This window comes from Typopeltis vanoorti, chromosome 5 (assembly GCF_054136105.1).
Source record: "Typopeltis vanoorti isolate ZY-2024b chromosome 5, IOZ_Tvanoo_1.0, whole genome shotgun sequence".
NCBI lineage: Eukaryota > Metazoa > Arthropoda > Arachnida > Uropygi > Thelyphonidae > Typopeltis > Typopeltis vanoorti.
The window spans coordinates 3,109,262-3,134,698 of record NC_143553.1 but is presented as its reverse complement, the minus strand read 5'-3'; the positions used below and the strand labels follow the sequence as shown (position 1 = coordinate 3,134,698).

Genomic DNA, 25,437 nt, shown 5'->3' with positions numbered 1-25,437 from the left:
TACTAAAAAAGAGGAAAGCAACCTCACCATTAGGATACCTATTGTTATGCTAGTAACTTGACTTAGGAAAACACATATTACTCTCAAGTCTCAAAGAAATCTGAAACAGTTGGAAAACATAGATTGGACAGAATTAACAAAAATAAGGATTTGGATCCATAAATCAATTAAAGCAAAAATAATTCATTATACATGTTGGAATGAAAGAATATTAGAAGTGCAATTAAAATTAATTAAAGCAAAATTAACAGTTGTTAAAGTGTATGCCTCTGAAAAAGGAAAAGATGAAGAAAATGATGACTTTTACAAACAGGTACAAGGAATATATGAAAATTAAATAAAACAGATATTATTAAGAGACCTTTGTGGAGTTATCAAGAAGCCACATACTATCTGCACTAGATGTCTTACCTGCTCTTGAATTCATTCACACTATTCGCACACACTACATCCAGTGGCAGTCAATTAATCACACATCACTCTGAGAGAAAAATCTATGCCTCACCCCCCCCCCCCCCCCTTCTTGACAGCATTCATTCTCACCTTCCAAGGGTTTCCCCACCCTTTTAAAATGAAAAATTGCATCTACTGAAATCCTCTATAACCCTTTCAGAAGTTTGTAAGTCTCAATCATATCACCCCTTCTCTCTCCTGTTTACTAGTGTCTTCAGTCTATAAATTCTCAATCTGTTTTCATAATCAGCATTTCACAATCCTGACATCATTTTTAACACTCTGCTGTGCACTCTCTCTCTCTACTGTATCAGAATTACCATGGAAACCAGGAGACCGGACTTGTGCACAGTGGTTCAAGTGAGATCTTATCAAGGCATTGTAGAGAGGCAAAATTACTTCCTTATCTTTACATATCAAAGTTTGTTTCAGCATTGCAATTATCCTCTGAGTTGTATTTGCAGTCTTTGCTATATGACTCTGGAATTCCAACTTCCTATCTGTTAAAACTTCAAGATTCCTAGCATGATCAGTTTCTTCTAGCATAATCCATCCCCAATATAATATGATTAGATTTCTCATTACACCAAAGTGTATGACTCTACTAAGATTGAACTGATAACCATTTTCATATGGCCACAATTTCAGCCTATTCAAATAATTCTACAAATACTGCATATCAGCTGCACTCCTGATTACTCTATCTATGCATCAAAATCAAATAGCTGTATGTTAAATCCCTATCAATGTCATTAATGTATAGATTGAATAACAATCGACCAAGGACTGATCCTTGTGGTGCACCACTGGTTATCTTAAATCTTGCAGACTCACATTCCCCATATAAAACTTTGATTTCTGTCATTCATCCACCCACCCTCTTATCCATGCCAATATTTTATAATCCAATCACATATACAATTTCTGCAACAGTCTTCCATGCTGTATTCTGTCAAAAGCCTTAGCAGAAACCAGAACTATCATGTATCCATCCCTCTTGTCTAATGCAGTGGCAACATTATTATAGAATGTGAGCAAGTTGCTCAAACATGACCTTCCCTTAGTAAATCCATGCTGTTCATTGCAATATATAGTTTTTCTCTGTCAACCCATTTCTCTATGCAAGCCCTAACTAAACTTTTCCAAAATCTTCACACCACTCCAGAGATCGATACTTGGATACATCAGTCTTCGCACTACACTTGTAATATAATTATGTTATAATATAATTATATACTGGTGTCCAAAAGCTAAGGATGAACTACATTTTTATCCATATATGACAAAAAATGTGTTATAAATTTTGTTCAAATTAAATTGCAATACATTTTTTGGCAAGAGTTACAAATTTCATAAGGACATAGTTCAGAAATTAATGTACAATAAGGATAACACGTATGGTAAGTAAGGCTAAATCAGATTTTGAGAGAAAATAGCTAAGCAGAACAAAGTAAATACAAAAGAGTTACATCAACAAGTAAGAATGATTATGGAAAGATAACTTTACTCAGTGCTGATGGTAGGAAAGTTACAGAAGCAGAAGAAATAGTTTAGCTACTAAATGATCACTTTGCAAGAGTATATCATCCAGGTGGTGACAAATTCCCACATCAGTTACTGACATGACAGAGACTGATGTGGGAATTGAGGGATGAATTGGAAGTACTTAATCTATTAAAAATATAAATGTGAATACAGCAATGGGTCTGGACAGTATGTCAGCTCATGTGCTACAAGAATGTGCAAATGAACTGCAGTACCTCTGATAAAGTTGTTTAATCTAATTTCTGAACTCCTGCAAGTTTCAAGGGAGTTGAAATTAGTATCTCTGGAGATCAATTAGTATCCATGGAGTTGTAGTAGTATACAGGAATTGGTAGATAAGAATATGATACTCTATAGGAAACAGCATTGCTTTGTAAAAATTATTGCATTAGTTGGAGCAAATGGGAATAGACATGAAGTTGGCAGCATGGATAGAGGGGTAGATTGGAGTCAAGGCAAATGAGTGACTAGTGGAATACCCAGTTTTGCATCATCAAAAATGCTTTGATGATGCAAATCTGGGGAAGGCAATATTTGATAAAGATGATATAGATATCTTGTAGGATGACTTAAATAAATTAGCAGTGTTGACAAAGAACAATGGTTGTCAATTTAATGTTGCAAAATGTAAGGTAATGAACTTTGATAGTACCTAGCTTACAGAATTGATGAGACTAGAGATCTGTGGGGTGATGGTGGATAGATTTGAAATTCAGAGGACATATTGCAAGAGTTGGCAAAATAGCTCAGAGGATTACTTGGATGTTGAAGAACACATTGACAAATAAAGATAGGGAGGTTGTTATCCTTCTTTCTAAGGCTATGATTTGGTCACGTGTTGACTGCTGCACATAGATTTGGTCACCTGTGTTTCTAGGTGACTCCGGAGATGGTAGAGATGATTCAGAGACAAGTGACTAAACTCATAAGTCTGTGGAATGTTCCATATGAACATTGAAGATGTATTTGGTTGCAGAGTATAGCTGACAGGCAGAGCAGAGGAGAGGGAATATGATAGAAACTTATTAGTTATTAAAGCAATTCTATAAGATTGACACATTCTATAAGATTGGTACATTCCAGAAACTTTACTACAACCCTTTCTACAAACATCCTGGAGTTTATAATATTCCATGTTCTTGTGGACTTTCTTAAATAAGGCAGACCTCTAGAAGGTTGGAAATTACTTAGAAAGAGCATATTGGAGATGTTAATAACAACAGAGGAGACAGCTTGTTCCTAGCTTTTCATTTCTCGTACATACAATGTCGAATGAGATAAGAGCTCCATGCCTTACATAGAGGACAACTTCGCTGCTCATAGCATGACAAAATCTATTATGGTCATCCATTCACAAGGCACACTTAATAGGAACCAAGGATTGATCCTGTGTGATATTTTGGAAATCACTCGAGAGATCTTTCTGCACATTAGACTAACTTTTCAGCCAACTATTTTGCACACATCACTGAACAATAATTAATCCATTCCAGCTCCCATGCTCCACACAGTTTCTGTTTCAACTTATACTGTGTGTTGAAACTTATACTGGTTCCTATATGTTCTGTATTTTAGTAATGTAGTTCATATTACCCTTTTTATTGTATTTTTGTTTGTCTTATTCAAGAAGAAGCCACAAGTATCTGTAGTGAAACTAGTCAATTTTTATTTGTTGGTCGATTGGTAGAGCCTCTGCTACTAATGGCTCACGCAAAAAGTTAAGCAAGTTTGAGCGCGGTTAGTAGTTGGAAGGAGTTCAATCATTCGATGCTGTTGGCACACTCTCTCTCTCTCTTGATGAAACTTTAGACTCCCTGGAGGTGTCACATAATAATAATATTATGACCTCTTTATACTTGATTTTTGCTGGTCAGAAGTCTACATAATCATAACTTTTGGATTCTTATTAAATATTACATCATATTTTAACAAAAAAAAAGAAAAAAGATTACTCTTTCTGTTGTACATGTATAACAACATATGACGGAGTTTCCCTTTAGGAATTTTATATACAATAACAAAGTTAATCATGAACTTAATTTAATGCATTTATGATACAAATGAAACAAGAACGCTGTAACTTCAAATTCAGTTCCTTCAACAGTTGAGTTATCAATGAAGACAAAATTTCAGTTGGCAATAAAGAAAAAAACTGAAGCAGCCTGTGAAGATTCAACTCAAGAGCAATAAAAGTGTTAGACCTGACACATGATAGGAATGGACATGTTTTAAAGAAGAAAAAGAATAAGAGGAAAAATATTTAAAAATTGCTTTTCATTGATTAATAATTTATACCAGCCTAATAATTCAACCAGCAAGTGTTGAATCTGAGAGATCTTTTTACACTGCTGGATTAATCTGAAAAAAAAAAAAAATAAGATCACATTTAGGAGACTACAGCCTTGATAGGTTTTCTGTGCTATCATTTGATTAGAAAGGACACTAAATAAATAATAATAATAATAATGATAAAAATTGTTTGTGTTTTCATTATCTTTCAACTTAACTATGTTTTGAAATAATAAATTAGTTTATAATAATAATATTACTGTTATCTTTTTGTGGATATTAAATCCAACATCATTTCAAAGCCGAATACAGAAACTAAAAGTTTCGTGCGAAAATTGACCAGAGAGCTTGCGGGAATATACTTGCCGCCATACTACGAGTTGCCCTAGCAGAACCTAATAGGAACCATGCACGCTCAAAGCCCCTGTATATTCGCCTCCTATTGGTCCATTTTGATAAGGTTTCATTGACTGACAACTGTTTCAAACTCATTGGTTTTCGTCAGAGATCAGGCAGAAACCTAAGAGAGCAAAAACTCTCAGTACTAAGGAACTTGAAGTGTCGGAGAGGTGTTTCTGTAAGCAAATTCTCAGTCGGTGCATAAAGTATTTACTAAGATAAAGAGCCAAAAGGTTTCACTTCGGCAATGCAAAATTATATAAATTAAGTGGATATTAAATCCAACATCATTTCAAAGCTGAATATAGAAACTATAAAAGTTTCATGCGAAAATTGATCAGAGAGCTTGCGGGAATTGTTTCTGTATTCAGCTTTGAAATGATGTTGGATTTAATATCCACTTAATCTATATAATTTTGCATCGTCGAAGTGAAACTTTTTGGCTCTTTAGAATAATTTTTTTTTATTTATTAAATATTTATTGATCGTCTTTCAATATAGCTTTTTTTTTTTTTTTTTTTTGAAAATATAAGCAGTTCCTGGTGATCGAAAAAAATTGGTAAATTTGCATTCCCTAGTGTGTAAACAGTATATTTGTGGTTTCTTTAGCCTTGCTGGAGTTGCTTCTTTCTCTTAATTCTTTCCATTCTAATATAAATTTCACATTAGATTTGGAGAAAGAGAGTAAACTACCATTTCTGGATGTCACAAAGAAACCAGATCATGGTGTTTCATTTGAGGTCTTCTGCTAGTATACTCATACCAGACACTACCTTCATGCTTTGTCTTATTATCCTTCCCAAAAATTAAGCATAATCAACATTCTTAAGACAATTCTTTCTTTTAAGGTCACATGGTGGTCAGCATTCATGGTTAAGAATTTATGGAGACACAACATAAAATAATATTATTCAAATAATATTATTTTAACACGTGTGTTTTGCCTCCACAAATTCTTAACCATGAACATTCTTAAGAACTATCAATCTCTGTTCTACTGGTGGCAGAGTTACAACTTAGACTGAAAGCTATGCTTAAGAAACTATCAATCTTTGTTCTACTGGTGGCAGAGTTACAACTTAGACTGAAAGCTATGCTTAAGAAACGTCAACAAAAAAGGTTTGATTTGGGAAAATTAAAAGACAGAGAGATAAGAAGCAAATTGAGTCAAGATCTGAATCAAGAGCTAGCACTTATCAAGAATGATGACATCATGAGGGTTGATGAATCGTGGGATAAATTGAAATCTGTCTTCATAGAGAAATGTACCAATACCTTATGTCCTAATAGAGCAGTAAAAAAGAAAGATTGGATGACTGATGAAATTCTTTCTCTCATGGATCAACGCAGATCATATAAAAATCATAATCCAACAAAACATACAGAGGTTCAGAAAATTATTAAGCACAAGATCAAAAAAGCAAAAGAAATCTGGATGAATGAAAAATCTAAAGAAATAGAAATTCTACAGGAAAAACATGACAATTTTAATCTACACAAAAAGATGAGACCTCAGGTATATATAAAAAAAAACAATTCTGTATCCTTCGAAACAAAAAGGGAGAAATTATATCCAAAAAGGATGACAGAATACAAGAATGGGTGAAATATATAGAACTCTTTACTGATAACAGACAGAACCCAGAAAATACTAATGAACATATGGAAGGTCCATGCATTCTAAAATCAGAGGTAGAATGTGCATTAAACTCAGCTAAAAATGGTAAAGCCCTAGGACCAGATAGAATACCAGCAGAAATAGTAAAGTTATTAGAAGGTGACAACATTAACATATTAGTAAAGCTATTTAATAAGATCTACGATACAGGCATAATCCCTCAAGACTGGTTACAGTCGACCTTCATCATGCTACCTAAAAAAGTAAATGCGAAAACTTGTAATGACTATAGAATGATCAGCCTAATGAGTCATGTTCTCAAAATGTTTCTGAAAATAATTCAAAAAAGAATATACAGAAAATGTGAAAACACCATCAGTGATACCCAATTCAGCTTTAGAAACAGCTTGGGAACAAGAGAGGCCCTTTTCTGTTCTCAGATCTTATTTCAAAAATGTATTGACCAAAACAAGGTAATATTCATTTGCTTCATCGACTTCGAGAAAGCATTTGACAACGTCCAACATGCTAAAATGATTGTACTATTAAAAATAATTGGATTAGATGGTAAAGACATCAAGATCATTGAAAACTTATATTGGAACCAAAAGGCATCTGTTCAAGTCGATGACATTATTACAGATTCCATTAACATCAAACGAGGAGTAAGGCAAGGATGTGTGCTGTCACCTCTTCTTTTTAACATCTACTCAGGAGCCATATTTCAAAAAGTCTTGGAAGGAAGAAAGGAAGGGATTAGTGTAAATGGTGAAATCATCAGTAACATCCGATATGCCGATGATACAGCTCTTCTGGCTGACAATATTCAGGATCTTCAAAATCTTTTGGAACTAATAAATGCAGAGAGAGTGAAACAATGGGATTAAAAATAAATATCACCAAAACTAAATTCATGGTCATAAGTAAGAAACCAATTCTTAATTTAGAACTTTCTTTAAATAGGAAACAAATAGAAAGAGTGGCAAAGTTTAAATATCTCGGATGCTGGTTAAATGAAGATTGCAATCCAGAAATGGAAATAAAAGTTAGAATTGAAATGGCAAGAAAAAATTTTCTCTTGATGAAATCAACACTGTGTAACTGCAGTTTAAACTTAGAGCTTAGAGTACGCATGGTTAAATGCTATGTATGGTCTGTACTGCTGTACGGTGCAGAAACTTGGACCTTGAAGAAAACATCAATAAAAAGACTTGAAGCTTTTGAGATGTGGTTATACAGATGAATGTTAAAAATCCCATGGACAGCAAAAACGTCCAATCAGGAAGTACTGGAACAAATGGGGAAATCACGTGAACTTTTAGATACCATAAAAAGAAGGAAAACTGCATATCTTGGTCACCTACTTCGTAATGAAAAATATAAGATACTTCAATTGATTATAAAAGGGAAGATAAATGGAAGAAGAGGACAAGGAAGACGAAGAAAATCTTGGCTGGCAGATATCAGACAGTGGACTGATATGAACTCTGAGAGACTGCTCAGAATAGCTGAGAATCGCTCAAAATTTGCCAAGGTGGTCGCCGACCTCTGATAGGAGATGGCACTCAAAGAAGAAGAAGAAATTCTTAACCATGAACATTCTTAAGAACTATCAATCTCTGTTCTAAATAATGAAGACAGACTTAAGGAAGAACTTCAAACCTTTCTCCATTTTGTTCTTAATGGATACTCTAAAAACAGTCAATAAGTCATTCTAGATTCTATTTTCATCCCATATATTGGTAATCTACCTATCAAGGTTGCTACCTTGCTTGCATCATAATATTCGAGTAGCTTTAAAGCTGCTTTACACTATTTTAGTGTCCTCAGCTCTCAGAAGGTCAATGTTCCCTTCTACCAAGATGTGTACAGGATATCATGCTTCTGTTGTCTAGTCTATGTAGGTTAGACCAGCTGAAGTTTTGAATTGAGAAAGAAAAGCACGTAGGCAAAAGATTCAGAAGAAAACTTCTTTTCTCAACAGATTAAAGAATATGTTAAAGTTAGTCACTCATGTTACTCCCTCAACAGAAACCAAGGGTAGATTCCTAAATGATGTCTGAAAATCACTAATCAGATAGCATATCAGAATTTAACTTTTTCCAGTAGTTACAGACTTCAAAAAGATAACTGACATGTGCCATGTGTTACTGCAGTCACATATGTATTGGTTTGTTTGCTTTCTTCATTTATCCCATTAAAATTCCTGAAGAAGCCACCAGATTATAGTGTTGTGAGAGTAGTTGGTTTTATTTTTTTCCAGTATTTCATTGGTGACTAATAAAAATTTCTATAGTACTTGTATGCTTTTGTTGATGTTGTTGTAAAGTTATTTTTCCGTTTTTTTTACATATTATGTTTCCGATTTCTAAAAATGAAATTCCGTGTTTATTTACTTAAAAGTGATCTATTTTAAACTTTAATTTTTTTAAAAAAGTGCAAGTTTTAACAACTGAATTGCATGAATCAAGATCTTAAATCTCTGACAGGATTACAAAATAAGATAATCTACACTAGCATTATTTGGTAGCTCTATATTTTTGAATACCATTTAACATGGACTTGTGTGGAAAGGTTAGACAGGTGATTTTGAGTGAAAAACTTTTTTTGGTGAAAAATTTTTCAAATTAGGCTGTGCATTTTATATATAATTTTGCCATTTGTATTTTCAGTTAGAAAGTAAGGAGTATCCTTTGTCAAACTCAGGAAGGCCAAAACACCAGAGATGGAAAAGTTGGGAGCGGGAAAAGTTACATTGTGCAGGAAATGTCTCCTGTAACTGTGATTTAAGTTTGAATTCAGAGGAAAGAAAAAAGACTGCTGCAGTAGAATGCTTGAAATCTGCTTCTGAACAGGTAATATATCATAGAACATACGTATGTTGGTATTTCTCACTATAACAGACTTATAGGGTCTGAAGAAGTAGTTTATTATACTGGAAGTTTTTAATATTGAATTTCAAGTATATAGCATTGGTAGGATGTAAGCTGAGACTTGCTGTTCATTGTTGTGATTGAGTTTACTATAGTAATATCACTATAGCGTGAGAGTTCACTGTATTTATAACCATTTTTTTAAATGCAGACGAAGTTTAGTTCTTACAGTATATTGATTTTCTAAAATATTTCAAACAACATGAGTCCCTTAGGATTCATGTTGTTTGAAATGTTGTTGGATGTTTGAAAAATTGTTGGATGCCCATACCAACCAAATTGGTTTTATACCTCTTTTAACTTGTTCACTGACAGTGCTAGACAGCCACTGACAATCCATTGAACTCCTTTACTATTCTATGAAAGAAAAAAAAAAAAAAATATATATATATATATATATTATTATTATTATTATTATTATTATTATTATTATTAATGCACTTGCTATTATAATAAATTTAGTTTAATCCTTTATTCAAGTGTGAGCAAACAAAGTTTGCGCCTAAAAGTATCCTCAGGACTGGGGTAAGGTGGTACAACACCGGGCAACTCGTTGCAAAGGTGGAGCAAGCTAACATCACTCCTATCTCAGTATCTCCCATAATGCAAAACACATCTTGCGGATATGTATAATGTTATGCATTAAGGAAAGGGCCACTACCCAGACTAGTTTCAACCTTTATTGAGGTCTCTTCAGTGGGAGCCAGGCGCAAGTGGAGATACCAGGCAGAAGCATTAGCATGGTCATCTCTACCTATAGGAGTTGCCAAACGGTGTGCCACCTTTTTATTAAATTACTCTGGATTTAGAGAAAGATGTTGACAATCCATTGAACTCCTTTACTACTCTATGAAAGAAAAAAAAAAATATATATATATATATTTTTTTTTTTTTTCACTTGGTTTATTTTTCACTTGGTTAGACTATAATAAATTTAGTTTAATCCTTTATCCAAGTGTGAGCAAACAAAGTTTGCGCCTGAAAGTATCTTCAGGACTGTGGTAAGGTGGTACAACACCGGGAAACTAGTTGTAAAGGTGGAGCAAGCTAACATCACTCCTATCTTCACCTATCTCCACTCCCCACCTTTGCAATGAGTGGCCCAGTGTTGTACCACCTTACCCCAGTCCTGAAGATACTTTCAGATGCAAACTTTGTTTGCTCACACTTGGATAAAGGATTAAACTAAATTTATTATAGTCTAACCAAGTGAAAAATAAACTTTCAACATCTTTCTCTAAATCCAGAGTAATTTAATAAAAAGGTGGCACACCGTTTGGCAACTCCTGTAGGTAGAGATGACCTTGCTAATGCTTCTGCCTGGTATCTCCACTTGGGCCTGGCTTCCACTGAAGATACCTCAATACAGGTCGAAACTAGTCTGGGTAGTGGCCCTTCCCTTAATGCATGACATTATACATATCTGCAAGGAGATGTGTTTTGCATTATGGGAACTACTAAGATAGGAGTGATGTTAGCTTGCTCCACCTTTGCAACTAGTTGCCCTGGTGTTGTACTACCTTACCTCAGTCCTAAAGATACTTTCAGGTGCAAACTTTGTTTGCTCACACTTGGATAAAGGATTAAACTAAATTTATTATAATCTGACCAAGTGAAAAATAAACTTTCAGCACTTGCTACTACAACCACGCTTTTATACAACCTCCAGGGGTCACCCCTTGTTCTCTCTCTCTCTTGTCCAGTCATTATTGTAGAATTCCTCTAGCATCTTCTCTATAAAATCATTTTAGTAACTTAAGTTTCTATCATACCCATTTATTTCTCTCCATCAGCCAAACTGTATGACTCAACCCTTCAGTTTCTTCTCATATGGAGCATTCTACACACATTCAACATTTTAATTACTCCTCACAAAATCTTTTCTACCACTTCCGCATGACCAAGAAACCTAGATGACTAAATCTCTATTTAAATGTCTTGAAGTGTTTATATTAAAGCCTTATAAGGAGGGATAATAATTTCCTTATTCCTGCTTGTCAGTGTGTCTCTCTTAACATCCAAGTGATTCTTTGAGCTATTTTGTCCACTTTTGCAATATGTCCTGAACATTTCAACTCTGTTCATTGTCATCCACAAATCCCTAGTCTCATCTGTTTCCTGTAGTGCAGTCCCCTTAATACTTTATCACGTTAAACTAGCAACCATTAATCTTTATTCACATTTTGCCTATCCAGATCATTTTTAAGTATCTCTGCATCATCTTTATAAACTGTACCCCTTCCTAGTTCAGCATCATCAGCAAAAAACTGAATACTTCCCCCTCAAGTCATTCCTAATATCATTAATGTACAAATTGAATAGCAGTGGCCCAAGCTCAGAGCACTATGATACACCATTATCCATGTACCTTCTCTCTGATTCAACTGTCTGATATAGTATTCTTTGATGTCTGTCCATTAGCTGTTTTCTTATGTCGCCAGCTTCATGTTCATCCCCATTTGCTCCAGGTTACATTATAGGATTAAGATCAGTATCTTTTCAGATTTTTTTGTAAAGTCTATCAGTACCATGGTGTAGTCATTTCCCTCATCCATCTTGTCTATCATTTTGTTTTAGAAAGTGAGAAAATTACTGTGACAGTACCTCCTCTTTATAGTGCTTTGCTGTTTCCTATACAGTATCATATTTCTGTATCACTGTTTTAGATGAATTCAATCTGTAACCAATTTTTCTAATATTTTAACCCCACTTCTATGATAATTGGATAAAGACTATAATTTCCTTTTTAATCAAGACTATAATTTGCTCCATCTCCATAATGGGACAATCTTGCCCTCTTTTGACTCTGGAGCTCTGCTGGCTCTGAGACTTAAATAGTCTGGTTAGTGGCACAGTCATTCCTTTTGCATTTTACAGTAACACATGAGCTGATATTTTATTAAATCCCTTGGCTATATTCACATTGATATTGGTTCAAGGTTATATTGTGAGTGGTCATGTAAAATTAGTGATTTTTTATCTGTTTTATTGTGGTTTTTCCTTAGAAAATTAGTGAATGAGTATTGTTTTTCATGTTTTTAGAGTATTTAGTATCTTTATAGCATTTATTTTGATATTGCATGGCACCAACGCAACGAACAATGCCGATTTGGATTTTCGGGATTTTATTCAATGCAATGTGTGAAATGCATTTATTGAGAAAATTAAAAAAATGTGTGGAAGGAAATTGAAACTGGAGAAAGAGAGAGTATGAAGTGTTTCAAAAGTGAGTGTCTGTTAGGTGATGAGAACACAACAAATACTGATGGTAAAATGGAAGATGTTATTAATGTCAAATGTGCAGCCATGGAAATAGAGAAGAGCGAAATGGATATTAATAAAGAAATAGCACACTTAAAGGTTATCCTTTATAAGAGACTTTGTGCGAAAAATTGAAAAATTGCAGAAGCGCAAGAGTTAAGCAAGGCTGAAAAAAGAAAGAAGCAGGTGATCTGAAGGAATAATAAAGATCGACGAAATAAACAAGAAAATCAAGTTAAGGAGAAAATTATCTATAGAGACTCAATGATCAGAGGAGTACTTAATGAAAAGGGTAATAAATCGTGTGTTTCCTGGGTGCAAAAATTCACGATATTAGTCACGCCATCTGGATGCAAAAAGGTAAGTCGAAGAAAATAATTGTCTTGGTTGGCACAAATGATTTGAGAGGCAAGAAGTATTCTATGAGGGAGGATGTAAAGGAGTTGTTAGAAGAGGCAAAACTGAAGAGCGAGAAGGTGAAGAATGTAAGTCTTCTGCCATGCTATGATAGAGGCGAACTGAGGAGGGCATTGATAGCCAATGAGTCTTTACATAGATTATGCAAAAGGAATGATGTAGAATTTGTGGATCTGTGCTCTCTGTTTGATGGAAAGAAGGATTTATACAATGCTGATGGACTGTATCTAAATAGGTTTGGTGTTAGGTGTCTGGAGAGAGCGTTGTTCACCCAGATTGCCGAAGTGCAAATTCAGGGAAACTTAAGTGATTAGGGTGTAAGCAAGAAAATTTGTTTGAAGGTACCCAGGAAGCAAGTGAGTGTGAGAATGACCAAGTGAGGAATCTAGTCTCTCAAGCAAAAGTATTGAATTGAATAGGGTTGTCAACACAGAAAGTAAAGGTGGGTGGGGGGGGGGGAGGAGGACTAAAGGGATTCTGAAGTGTCTATATACTAATGCCAGAAGTATCAGGAACAAGAGAGAGGAGTTTTTGGCATTGGTTAATGCAACCTTGCCAAAAGTTATAGACATTAGTGAGACTTGGCTAACAGCAGATGGGGTAGTTACAGGGATTCGAATGTAAAAGATTTATATTTTCAGGGAAGATAGGAAGTGGGGAGGAGTACTGCTGATGATAGCAGATGAATTGCAGCCAAAAAGAATAGGAGACAGGCAGGAGGGTGGCTGCTCATTTGAAGCAATTCTGCTGGGAGATTAAGACTAGTAAGACAAAACTATACAGTTAGTTATAAGCCAGGAAGTTCTACATATAATCTGGAAGACATGCATTGCCAAATTAGTAGAATGAGTACAGGTCAAGTGATTGTTATGGGGGGGGGGGCTTAAACTATGGAGTATATCTACATATAGAATGGAAGGAAGAAAGATTACATAGCAGAAAGGAAAAAGAATTTATACACCTGCTAAGAGATAATTACTTAAGGCAGCATGTGATGGAGGGGACTAGGGGTGGGAGAGTATTGGACTAGAAGAGCTATCCATAACAAAGGTGACAACATTGCCTCCATTTGGTGAAAGTGATCATGCAGTCTTGACTTGGAAGATTGTAAAACATGAGGATTATGCTATCAAGAAGGGCTACTTGTAGAACTGCAAGGCAGATGATTATGACATGCATAGGAAGAAGCTTAAATTTGTATCATAGCATAAAACACTACAGGGTAAAGATGTTAGTAGTGCATGAGATATAGTTAAGGAGGAAGCAGTATTAAATTGTATACCTAGGGTAAAGAGGGTTAATCAGGTAGAAGTTAGCTGGATGAGTAATATCATTAAGCACGAGCTGCAGTAGAAGAAAATGCTGTGGAAAGTATATAAAGAGAAAGGTGACTCAAACTCATGAACAGTAGAAGGCTCAGGTAAGGAAGGCAAGATCAGATTTTGAGAAGAATCTAGCTGAGCAGGCCAAATTAAATCCCAAAGAATTCTTTCTTTATGTGGCAAGTAAGAGGAAGAATGACTATGAAGATTAACCTTAATGAGTGATGATAATGAGGAGACAGAAGCAGATAAAATAGTGAGTTACTGAGTGACCACTTTGCAAGAATATATCATCCTAGAAGGGTACTGCTTTAACTGTTGCTAATGTGGGAACAGGTGGATGAATTGGAGGTTCTTAGGATATTGCAGAATCTCATTATAAATACAGCTGTGAGATTAGATGGATATCAGCTAGGAATTTGCAAGAATGTGCAAGGGAACTGGCAATGTCTTTGACTAGGCTCTTTAATGTAAGTCTCAGCTCTGGTCGAGTTCCAAGGGAGTGGAAAGAGAGCAAAATAATTCCCTTGCATAAGGGAAAAGACTGCAGTAGCAAATTATAGAACAGTCAGCATCTCGGGCATGGTAGTAAAAGTCCTAGAAAAATTGGTAAAATAGAGAATTCAAGAATGGGTAGATAAAAATATGATACTGTACAAGGATTAACATGCTTTGTGAAGGGTCGGTCATGCCTTAGTAATTTACTAATGTTTATAATATATGAGTTGGATAAAGAAAATGGTTACAGAATGATTTTGCTGGAATTTACAAAGAGATTTGACAGAATAATACATGGAACTATATTCAAATTAGAACAAATGGGGGATGGATATGACAGTGGATAAGATGGTGACTGATGGACAGATATCAGAAAGTGGAATATGGAGTGGCAGAATTTAGGCAAAAAATAGGTAATGCGTTGCAAGTTTCAGTGCCAGGACCATTGCTGTTTAATGTATATGAATGATATAGGAAATAACCTGAAAAGAAATTTAGTTGTTTGCTGATGATACGAAAGGCGATGTGGAGAGCTTTCAGTATAATTTAAATAGGCTGTCAGTATGGGCAAGAGTTAATGGGTGTCTGTTTAATGTCGAGAAATGGAAAGTTATGCATTTTGGGATAAATGAATTACATGCTGTGTATCATCACATTGATGGCACTGTATTCCAGGAAATTTGACGAAGCTGGAGATTTCGGGGAGGAGGTTAAAGTTTAGAGGTCATACTGCTAAGGTAGCCCCTAAGATTACTTGGCTCTTGAAGAACACATTAACAAGTAAGGATAAGAAAGTTGTTATTTCCACTTTATAAGGCCTTGATATGCCCACATCTGGATTACTGTGCTCAAGTCTGATCCCCTGAGTTTCTTGGACATGAGGAAGTGGTGGAGAGGATTCAGAGTCAAGTGACCAAGATGGTGGGTGGCCTGTGGAATGTTCCCTGTGGGGATAGATTGAAGGTGTGTGGATTGCAGAAGTTGGTTGATAGCAGAAAAAGAGGGGATATGATAGAAACATGGAAGTTGCTTAAAGGGTTTTATAAGATAGATGCAGGGGAAATGTTTCAGCACTTGGCTAGAAGGACCAGAACAATAGATCATCCTTGGAAGTTGAATAAAGGTGTGGTGAGTAGGGGTGTGAGGACTGGATTTTTTTGCTTGTAGAGTTGTGAATCAGTGGAATGGATTGCCAAACTCAGTCGCAAGTGCTTTGTCTGTTAATGGGTTCAAGGAGAGGTATGATAGGTTGTGTGGATAGATTGGGTCTCCTGTGATGAGTCTTCGGACTCCATGGAGGCGCATGGAAATGTAGAGAAGGGCATATGCGGAGAAAGATGTAGGAAAGAAGGGTGACCAGCATGTTGAGGATTTTGCCTTCCTCAACATGCTGGTCACCCTTCTTTCCTACATCTTTCTCCGTATATGCCCTTCTCTACATTTTTTTATTTTGCAAGTCCTGCTTAATGATGCTCGTTATTTGTTTAGAGGTGTTCATATTAAAGCCTTATAAAGAGGTATAATAATCTTTTTATTACTGCTTGTCAGTGTGTCTTTCTTAACATACAAGTGATTCTTTGATCTGTTTTGTCCACTTTGGCAATGTGTCCTCTGAACACTTCAATTGGGAAGAATAAAAAATATCATCATCTTAGCAACCTGCATTTTTAATTACCTTGCTAGGCACTTGTATGCACACAGTTAAATTTTGCACATCTAATTATTATTTTTGTTTTTTTGATTTATAAAAATAGCACACTGCTAAATTTCTCTGTAAGGAAATTGGTTTAAATTAACATGATACATTACAGTGTATCATGTTTTCTCTGGCTAGAGGAAATATAATCTAATAAAGTATAATCTCTGGCTAGAGGAAATTTATAGTCCTTTTTTCAGTTGACTGATTTGATTGGTCTTTGGCAAGAAGATATGAGGCTTTTTCCCTCCTGGAAACTTTAATTATTAATCCTGCATCTCAGGAAAATTAGCAGGAAAACTTGCACTATTTCAGACAGTAATACATGTTAGCAATGCTTTTTTTGTAAAATGTTAGGTGCCAGTACTCATTCTTTGTTAGCAAGAACAATTGAAAATGAAAAGGGTATAAAAAGAAGCTGGAAAAATTGTTTATTGATATTTTTACTTCATAGTTTGATAATGTTTTTAGAATATGAACAACAAATTAAGTATTAGATAATTATATAATCAACATTGATTAAGCAGACATTTATTGTACAAGTATATAAAAAAATAAGTAAAATGTATATAATAATTTTAATCCAAATTTTATATAGTAAATATATTAAAAAAATTTATAGCAAATATCTTAACAATAAGGACTTAGTGAAAAATTTTGTTAAATAACTAACCTTATTAAATAATAAATATAATAAATATAAAAAATTCTAAATGTATTGTATCTGTATGTTGCATATTATTGTTAATAAAGGTGCCAGTACGCTGTACCATTGTATACTATCACAAGAAAAAAAAAAAAGCACTGCATGTTAGTGTCAAGGTCACAAGATGGGTGACACTTGTCTGCCATACTCTGTTCCTGAGATTTTGGGTATCATTATTATATTTGGGTCCTGAAATCAGGTATATGTGAAGTGTGGTCAGACATTATAGTCTAACCAAGTGGAAAAAAAAACTTCCAACATCTTTCTCTAAATCCAGAGTAATTTACACGTTTTGGCAACTCGTATAGGTAAATATGACTTCGTCATTGCTTTTGCCTTAGTATCACCACGTCTGGGTCTGGCTCCCACTGACGAGACCTCAATAAAGGTCGAAACTCAGTCTTGGTAGTGGCCCTTCCCTTAATGCATAGCATTATACATGTCCGCAAGGAGATGTGCTTTGCATTTTGGGAGATACTGAGACAAGGAGTGATGAGAGCTTGGCCCACCTTTACCACGAGTTGCTTCAGTCCTGAAGATACTTCAGACACAAACTTTGTTTGCTTACACTTGGATAAAGGATTAAACTAAATTTATTATAGTCTAACCAAGTGGGGAAAAAACTTCTAATACATAATATACATTTGGCAAACAGGAGTAAATCATTTAAATCTTGCAATACAAGCAGTCCCTTTCCCATCTTGCAGCCATTGAGTTTTGCCTCATCTTATTGAGGTAGAACTTTTTAATCCATCTTGAAAAGTTCTACCTCAAGAAAATGGACTTTGAGATGAAAGGAAAGAAGAAGATAGGTGTGGTTCATTCCACTTAGATGAGGAGACACTCTGTTCAGTATCATTTTAGCATGCTTGGCATTTTGTTATATGGAAGTGGGGGGAGAGAACACAGTCCATTAATGCAAGTTAAGTTTGTTTGCAGTCAAGAAAGGGGTAAGAGCTAGATATTTCTCTCACAGAGCACTGAGTGAGTGGAATAGTGTTTGCCTTTTGAGATAGTGAGTGCATATTGTATGAATGAATTTAAGGGAAGGTATGACAGCTGGTTTGGTAATGTATAGCCTCCCTCGACAAGTTCTTGACTCCTTGGAGGTCTCAGATGATAATAATAATAATAATGCTTACATTTGGATAGAAAGATGCTTTCTCTTTCTGCTTGGGAAGATTGACCTCGCAAATTCCATTTCCAGGTAATCATTCACCTTAGCTATGAAATGGAACAAAGGATCCAAAGATTATTATGTTGATGCCATGTCGAGTCAGATTGGACTTATCCAGTTTACTTCTTGGATGTGATTCTGTTTGTTAATCCTCTATTCAGTAGAATGGCCAATTTGATTAAAGTAGTGTTCACTTGCAAGATTTCTCATACACACTGGGCAAAGAAAGGAGGAGCCTGTTTGTCTTTGGTTGCAAGTGAAACACTGGAAAGTTTATTGCTTGGTTCACATATGGAGAAGTTCTGAAACATTCTGGCAACACACTCCAAAATATGACATATATAAAGGAATTGGAACCCCTCTTTCCATAGCATTAGTAGAGGAATGATGTTTAATTTTCAAATTTTTTGTATGATACAAGAGTTATACTCATTTTGCGATATTCGGGAATCAATAGTAAGTGGCATGTTTCAAAAGCTTGCTTTTGAAACGAAGGGAACGAATGTTGCTGAATAATAATTTTTAAATTTCTTCAAAATTTGAGTAAATAGAATGTCATGTCTGGGAAGAGTAATTTTTCTTTTTCTTTCTTGCAAATTTAATCTGTGAGTGAAGAGACTTGCTTTTTTTAATAAAGTTAATCAGTTCAAATTATGAATGTGACCATTTAATAAAAACATTGTCGTTATAGTGGACCTGAAGTGATAGTTGAATTTGTATAGTTTTGACTAGGGAGGATGACGCATGCTCTTCATTTCCTCTGATCTGGTTGAACATTTTTTGACCAGCTCAAACACCTAGGCTGTGTCAAAAAGTTTAAGATGCCAACTATATCAGGAGGGATGTCAGGAAAAAATATTGTAGGAGAGCAAGATGTTGAGAAACAGACTTTGCAAGAAAATAAGAATTTTCTTTGCATGAAACTGAACATATGATTTTCAGTGAAAACTTTCTTCTTGATTTGTCCTACGAAATGATGATGAATCCAGTTTTGGCCAAACTAGCAGCTTCATTGAGAAGAGGATTAGTGAACCATGACTTCGTCTGATGTGATAAATCACTAAGTCCACTTCCTCACCATGGTGTAAACGTTCATTGTGGAACCTTTGGAAAGTTTATATACAGATAAGCTCATCTTTAGCAGCTATTTTAGTCATGAATGCCTTTAAAGACTTCTGAAGCCCTGTTAAATTGTTAACTTTCATGGCTGCAGTAATTTATTTACTGCAAGACCTTCCTTTGTCTAGTGAGGTAAAGAAGTTTTTTTGATCTGTAAAAGTGTATATCCACGGTTTATGGACATAAACTGTGACAGTTTACATCCATAAACCATCACAAATAATATATATATTTTTTTATCTCAGAAATATTAGGCATTTTCTGTCTATTTGATTCATTCCTGGCAAGATTCTGTCTTGACATCCAGAATTTGTGATCTTGCTTATTATGGCTGTTTGGCCATAATAAGTAAAATTACAGATCATATAGCTCTACAGCCAAAAGGCTGCAGGTTTTTATCCTGCCATGGGCTTGGATGTTTGTGATTGTCCCTGAAAATACTAGTGGGAGTGGTGGGTGGTAGATGGTGTAGTTGTGGTTCATTGTAGTTGGTGGATTGTGCCTGGTGGAGATGGAGAGCTATAGAGTAGGTGCCCTCCCTCGATGAGTCATTGGACTCCCTGGAGGTGTCAAGTAATAATAATAATAATATGGTTAAGGTGTTGCAAATGTGGTTACAATCTACAGTGAAGCAAATCAGGTTTTTCAATGTTTTTATAATGATAAAGTTTTTATAATGCTAGGCTGTGGAGAGGAATGGTGGCCTGACTGTTATCCTTGCTCTCTATCAGTCTCTGTCCATTGCTTCTTTCTTGTTTTCATTTCAGGATTTTCCCAGCTTTATCATCACTTTGATTTCTCTCCTTCAGGTCATCTTGTAGCATCCCCTTCTTCTGCTTCCCTGTGGGTTCCATTCCATGGCTGTCTGCTATTTCCTTATGTGTGTTTCTGATTGTGTGGCCTATCCACTTCCATTTTCTTTTTATTATTTCTGTTTTCATGTCAGATTGATTTGTTTTATCCCATAATGTCTTGCTTAAATTCTTTTTGGTCAGTATATTCCTGCTATCTTTCTAAGCCATCTATTTGTGTAAATCTACAGTTTATTTAAATTCCTTTTGGTTAATATCCAAGTTTCAGATCCACATAGCAGAATAGTCTTTACATTTGTGTTAAAGAGTCTTATTTTTGTCTTGAGATTTATTTCTTTACTTATCCATATATTTTTCATTGTATCGAAGACAATTCGGGCATTTTGTATTTTATTTTTTATGCCTTCTTCCATTCTTCCTTCAATGCTTACCTGATCCTAGATAAACAAAAATGTCTACCTGTTCTACTGGTTCTTCCATAAGTTGGAATTAATCTTCATTATCTTAGATTTCTTTTGATTTCTTTTTAAGTCACACTTTGAGGCTTCTAGGTTTAAATTATTTATTTTTTCTTTGCATATGCTGGTGCTTTTGAGCTGGAAAGCATACATCATAATCAAACTAAAAATCATTATTATTATCCACAGCCTAGCATTATAAAAACTTTAGTTAACATTGAAAAAACTGATTTGCTTCACTGTAGAATCTGTTGTATTTCTCATCACCTAGGCAATTACTGGATTATAGTGTAAAAAGGATTGTAGGGGAGAGTATGTACCTTTGCCATACACCTTTTGTTTTTATTTCTTTACTTAAATTCCCATTACATGTTTTCTTGCTTTTATAATTTTCATACATTGCTTTTACTATATTAGTTATTATCTCTGATATGCCATATTTCATTTAATTTTTTGAACATAGCAATAATTTGGAAAATTACTTCTATGCTAATTAAAAGCATTCAATAACATAAGCATAATGAATGCTTTTCAAAGTCAATGAATCCCAAATACAGGCTATTTTACCATTATATTGATTGTTCAATAATTATTCTCAGAGTTTGTGCATGATCTATTAGGTCTAGACACTGCTTGTTCTTTCCTCAGTTTACGTTTGATTTCATGTTTCTTTCTAATAATATTCTAGTGAAGATTTTATTAACTGTGCTTAGAAGATATATTCCTCTCTTGTTTTTGCATTCTGTCATATCCCCCTTTCTTTGATATTTCACTAATAATCCTATATTCCACTCATCTAGCCATTCTTCTTCTATCTATATTTCATTTAGAAGAGGATACAGTATCTCTGCAAATATATTTATGTCTGCTTTAAGGAGGTCTACTTGTATATATATTTTCTATCCCTGCAGCTTTGCCATTTCTGAGTTTCTTTATTGCCTTAGTTATTTCTGTTTTTGCTATCTCTCCTGTATTTATATTTAATGTTTTTTTTGGAAGTACAGTATAGTTCCTTGCATTGAGGTTTCAGCATTTAGTATTTCCTGAAATTGTTCTATCCATCTCTTTTTTGTGTCTTTTTCTCTGATCAGTATGACTTGTTTATCTCTTGACTGTTGGTGAAAGTATCTATTTCTTATTATGTGTGGGTTTCTTGTAGACAGTCAAGTCCAAGTATTCACCATGTTGTCAGGAGAAGAGAATACTCACTGAATGGTTAAAAAGTAGTCAGGTTGGCAGGGCCATGTAACCATAATGTAGAACACATCATCCACATAGTGTAGCTAAATGGTAAAGAGGACAGATATGGGACACAGTTTAATGAACAATAATGCTCAGATGTTTCTATAAAGAGGTTAGCAAAAAGAGTACAAATGAGGGGGCTTGTAACTGCATCATCTGGTTGTAAATTTTTCCTTGAATGAAACTGATTTTATGTTAACTAAAAAAAAAAAAAAAAAAAAAAAAAAAGCTGAGATACTGGGAGGAAATCCAATTTGGATTAAGACAAAAATGTCTAAATAGAATATTGATAACTAATGAGAGACATCAAAACAGACCATTTTGTCTTTGCTGTGGAGGGCGAATTTTTCTTACTAGATTTAAAGTGGACCAAGTTGTTAATGTGTGACAGGTAGTTGCCAGTGATATAAGAGAGCACTTTGGCATGCAGTTTTGGATACAACAGCAAATTTTTTGTAGGGTTTGAGCAACTCGTATTTTGGCATGGGGAAGGGATTCCTAGAATTATATAATTTGAGCTTAATCCTTGGCCTAATATGCCTATTCTGAGTGTTAATGAGATCAGAATCTGAAAAATGGTAAGTGGAGTTGGCCGTTTTAGTAAAACTCATATGCATAATCAGAAGAGTTGAGGATTAAAGTAGCATTACAGAGGACATTATCAGAGTAATCAATTTTTTTCTCTTTAACTGCTAGTAAGTTTAAAATGTCTTACTCACTGCTGTAAATCTTACTAGCATAAAGGAAGTAAACCTGGTATTACTAATACTAATTACTGTTAGCCTTGACTTCACGTGATAAGAATAGATTGTGCTTTCAAGACTTCAGTCAGAACCATCTCAGAGCTGTTGCCCCTGTTGTCAGAACAGAATCCCTATTATGTTTTCTATGAAATCATTTCCATGCTTGCAGTTGATCAGAAAGAAAGAAAGACTAATAATCCTGTTATGCATCAGATCCTTGAAGATATTTTCAATATAGTAAGATGTGAATAATAATATCTTATTCTTTTTCCACTTGTTCTTAGGTTTGGACAGAAAAGAACTGATGACATGTGAATGTAATGCTTCACAATATGCTATGTTTATGTGTTTGTCATGGAGAGAGCAGGGAATAACATGCTGACAGTTGTTTATTACACAATATTTTTGGCATATAAATGTTTTCATAATGTGCTCTTTAAAGTACATTTTAAAATTTATTTTATATACAAAAAACACAAGAGTGAACATGTTAACAAAACCTGAAAATCATATTTCATATGCAGTTTTTTTTTTTTTTTTTTTTTTTTTTAAATAATAAAAAATAAAATAATTTGTATTTGGATATATTGTTATCAAAAACTTAGTATTTACTTTTCAGAAGACTGGTCTTGAAACACTTATTGATGAAGTTTGTGCTAAGTTGAAGAAGATAAAGTTGGCTACTGGTAATCTGGAATTTTGTACATTTTATTTATTGTGTTTAGTTTAATGTTAGTGCATTTCAGGAAAATAGAGTAATTATGCTTTAGAATTAATATTTATCATGTAATAGAATTTAATTTTTTTAATTATTATTATTATTAAGAGAGACCTCCAGGCAGTCAGAGACTCATCGAGGGAGGCCACATACTACACACGCCAGCTATCATACTTATTCTTGAATTCATTCACACTGCTTGCATTCACAACATCCAAAGGCAATCCATTCCAATCATGCACCGCCCTCTGAGAGAGAAATCTAGCCCTCACAGCCTTCTTGGCGGCCTTCATTCTCAGCTTCCAAGGATGCCCTCTCGTCCTTTCCCCGCCCTCCATAAATTGAAAAATTCCATCAATTGAAATCCTGTATAACCTTTCAGAAGTTTGTAAGTCTCAATCATATCACCCCTCTTTCTCCTGTTTGTTAGTGTCCGCAGTCTATAAATTCTCAATCTGTCTTCATAATTAGTATTCCACAATCCTGATATCATTTTTAACACTTTTTGTACTCTCTCAATATATCAGAATAACAGCTGAAATCAGGAGACCAGACTTGTGCACAATAGTCCAAGTGAGGTCTTATCAAGACCTTGTAAAGAGGTAAAATAACATCCTTATCTTTACAAGCGAACGTTGTTTCAGCATTGCAATTATCTTTTGAGTTGTATTTGCAATCTTTGCTACATGGCCTCCCGAACTCCAACTTCCTATCTATTAACACTCCAAGATCCCTAGCCTTATCAGTTTCTTCTAGCCTAATTCCACCAATATAATACGACATTGGATATCTAATCATACCGAAGTGAACGACTTTACGTTTACTGACATTAAACCGACACCCATTTTTCCATGCCCACAATTCCAGCCTATTCAAATCATTCTGCAAAGACTGCACATCAGCAGCATTTCTGATTACCCTACCTATCTTTGCATTATCAGCAAATAACTCTATGTCGTTTGTCAAATCCTTCCCAATATCATTAATGTACAAATTGAATAACAGCAGACCAAGCACTGATCCTTGTGGTACACTACTTTTTTTTTAATCTTTGTACTGGTTATGGGCAGTACTATCCTTACATCATGTCCAGACTTGATATAGGCCTAAGCCTTTACAAGTGTTTTACCCTATGCCTGTTCTAGTTATCATTGTAGTCATTCTCTGGTGGCAACGCCATGCCACCAGTGTGCCCTGTAGGGCCCTCAAGGAAAGAACTTTTATATCCTTCTGCGTAAGCCCAAGCTGTTTTAAGTCCTTATAACTATCTGCACTTCATTCATAAACTCACTTCCCAAGTGAGTACTGCACGATTACTGTCACCAACTGGAGGCAGAATAGCTTCTTTAACTGAAATGCTGTCTGATGCTATAATCAAATCTAACACTCTTTGACCTCGAGTTCCTTCTGTCACATGCTGCTTGAGGAAGTTGTCCTGCAACATTTCAATAAATGCATTTTCATTCTTCTCATGAGATTCTACTACTACCCAATCAATATTTGGATAATTAAAGTCTCCCATTATGATTACCCTTTTCACACTTACCTTTTCTATTTGCTATTTACCTTTTCTACAGCAACGTAGTTGACTTTGAGTCCTACTACTTAATTAAAGAACACCATTTGTTCTAGAAACAGAAGATGGACACATCTTCTGTTTCTAGAAGATGACCAGATCATAATTCTAATAAGACTTCTAGAAAATTAAGTTTTTCTTTTTTTTTAACATTGCCTGGCCTAGGGATTGCTTGCCATACTGACTTATCTTCATTATGGCAACATTAGGAAGATTATTATTTTGGAGCAGTAATGTTAACATAAACTAATTACTTGATTTTAACCTTCCTATGAAGGTCATTATCTGTATTATACAACAGTGAACAGCAGTTGTGTATTATATGACTAACACTATAACAAACAAATCCTGACATCTCCACAGGTATACTGTTATGCTAAAGGAATAAATACATTTTAAAAGCTAGAGTCCTCTTCTTTATAGGCAGTTGGAAAACATTGACTCATTATCTTCTA

At 34.8% G+C, this 25,437-nt stretch overlaps 1 protein-coding gene across 2 annotated transcripts in view; it reads left to right on the top strand.

Moving 5' to 3' along the window:
- The window catches only part of LOC150106190 (uncharacterized), a 303,918-nt gene that overhangs the window by 139,615 nt on the left and 138,866 nt on the right, over window positions 1–25,437 (top strand). Inside the window, exons 6-7 of one of the 2 annotated variants that reach the window (XM_090393027.1) lie at window positions 8,977–9,159; window positions 23,308–23,374. In XM_090393027.1, coding sequence (XP_090249153.1) covers window positions 8,977–9,159; window positions 23,308–23,374 — 250 coding nt within the window. The remainder of the gene's footprint in view (window positions 1–8,976; window positions 9,160–23,307; window positions 23,375–25,437) is intronic. The other variant, XM_090393028.1, reaches the window with a different exon arrangement.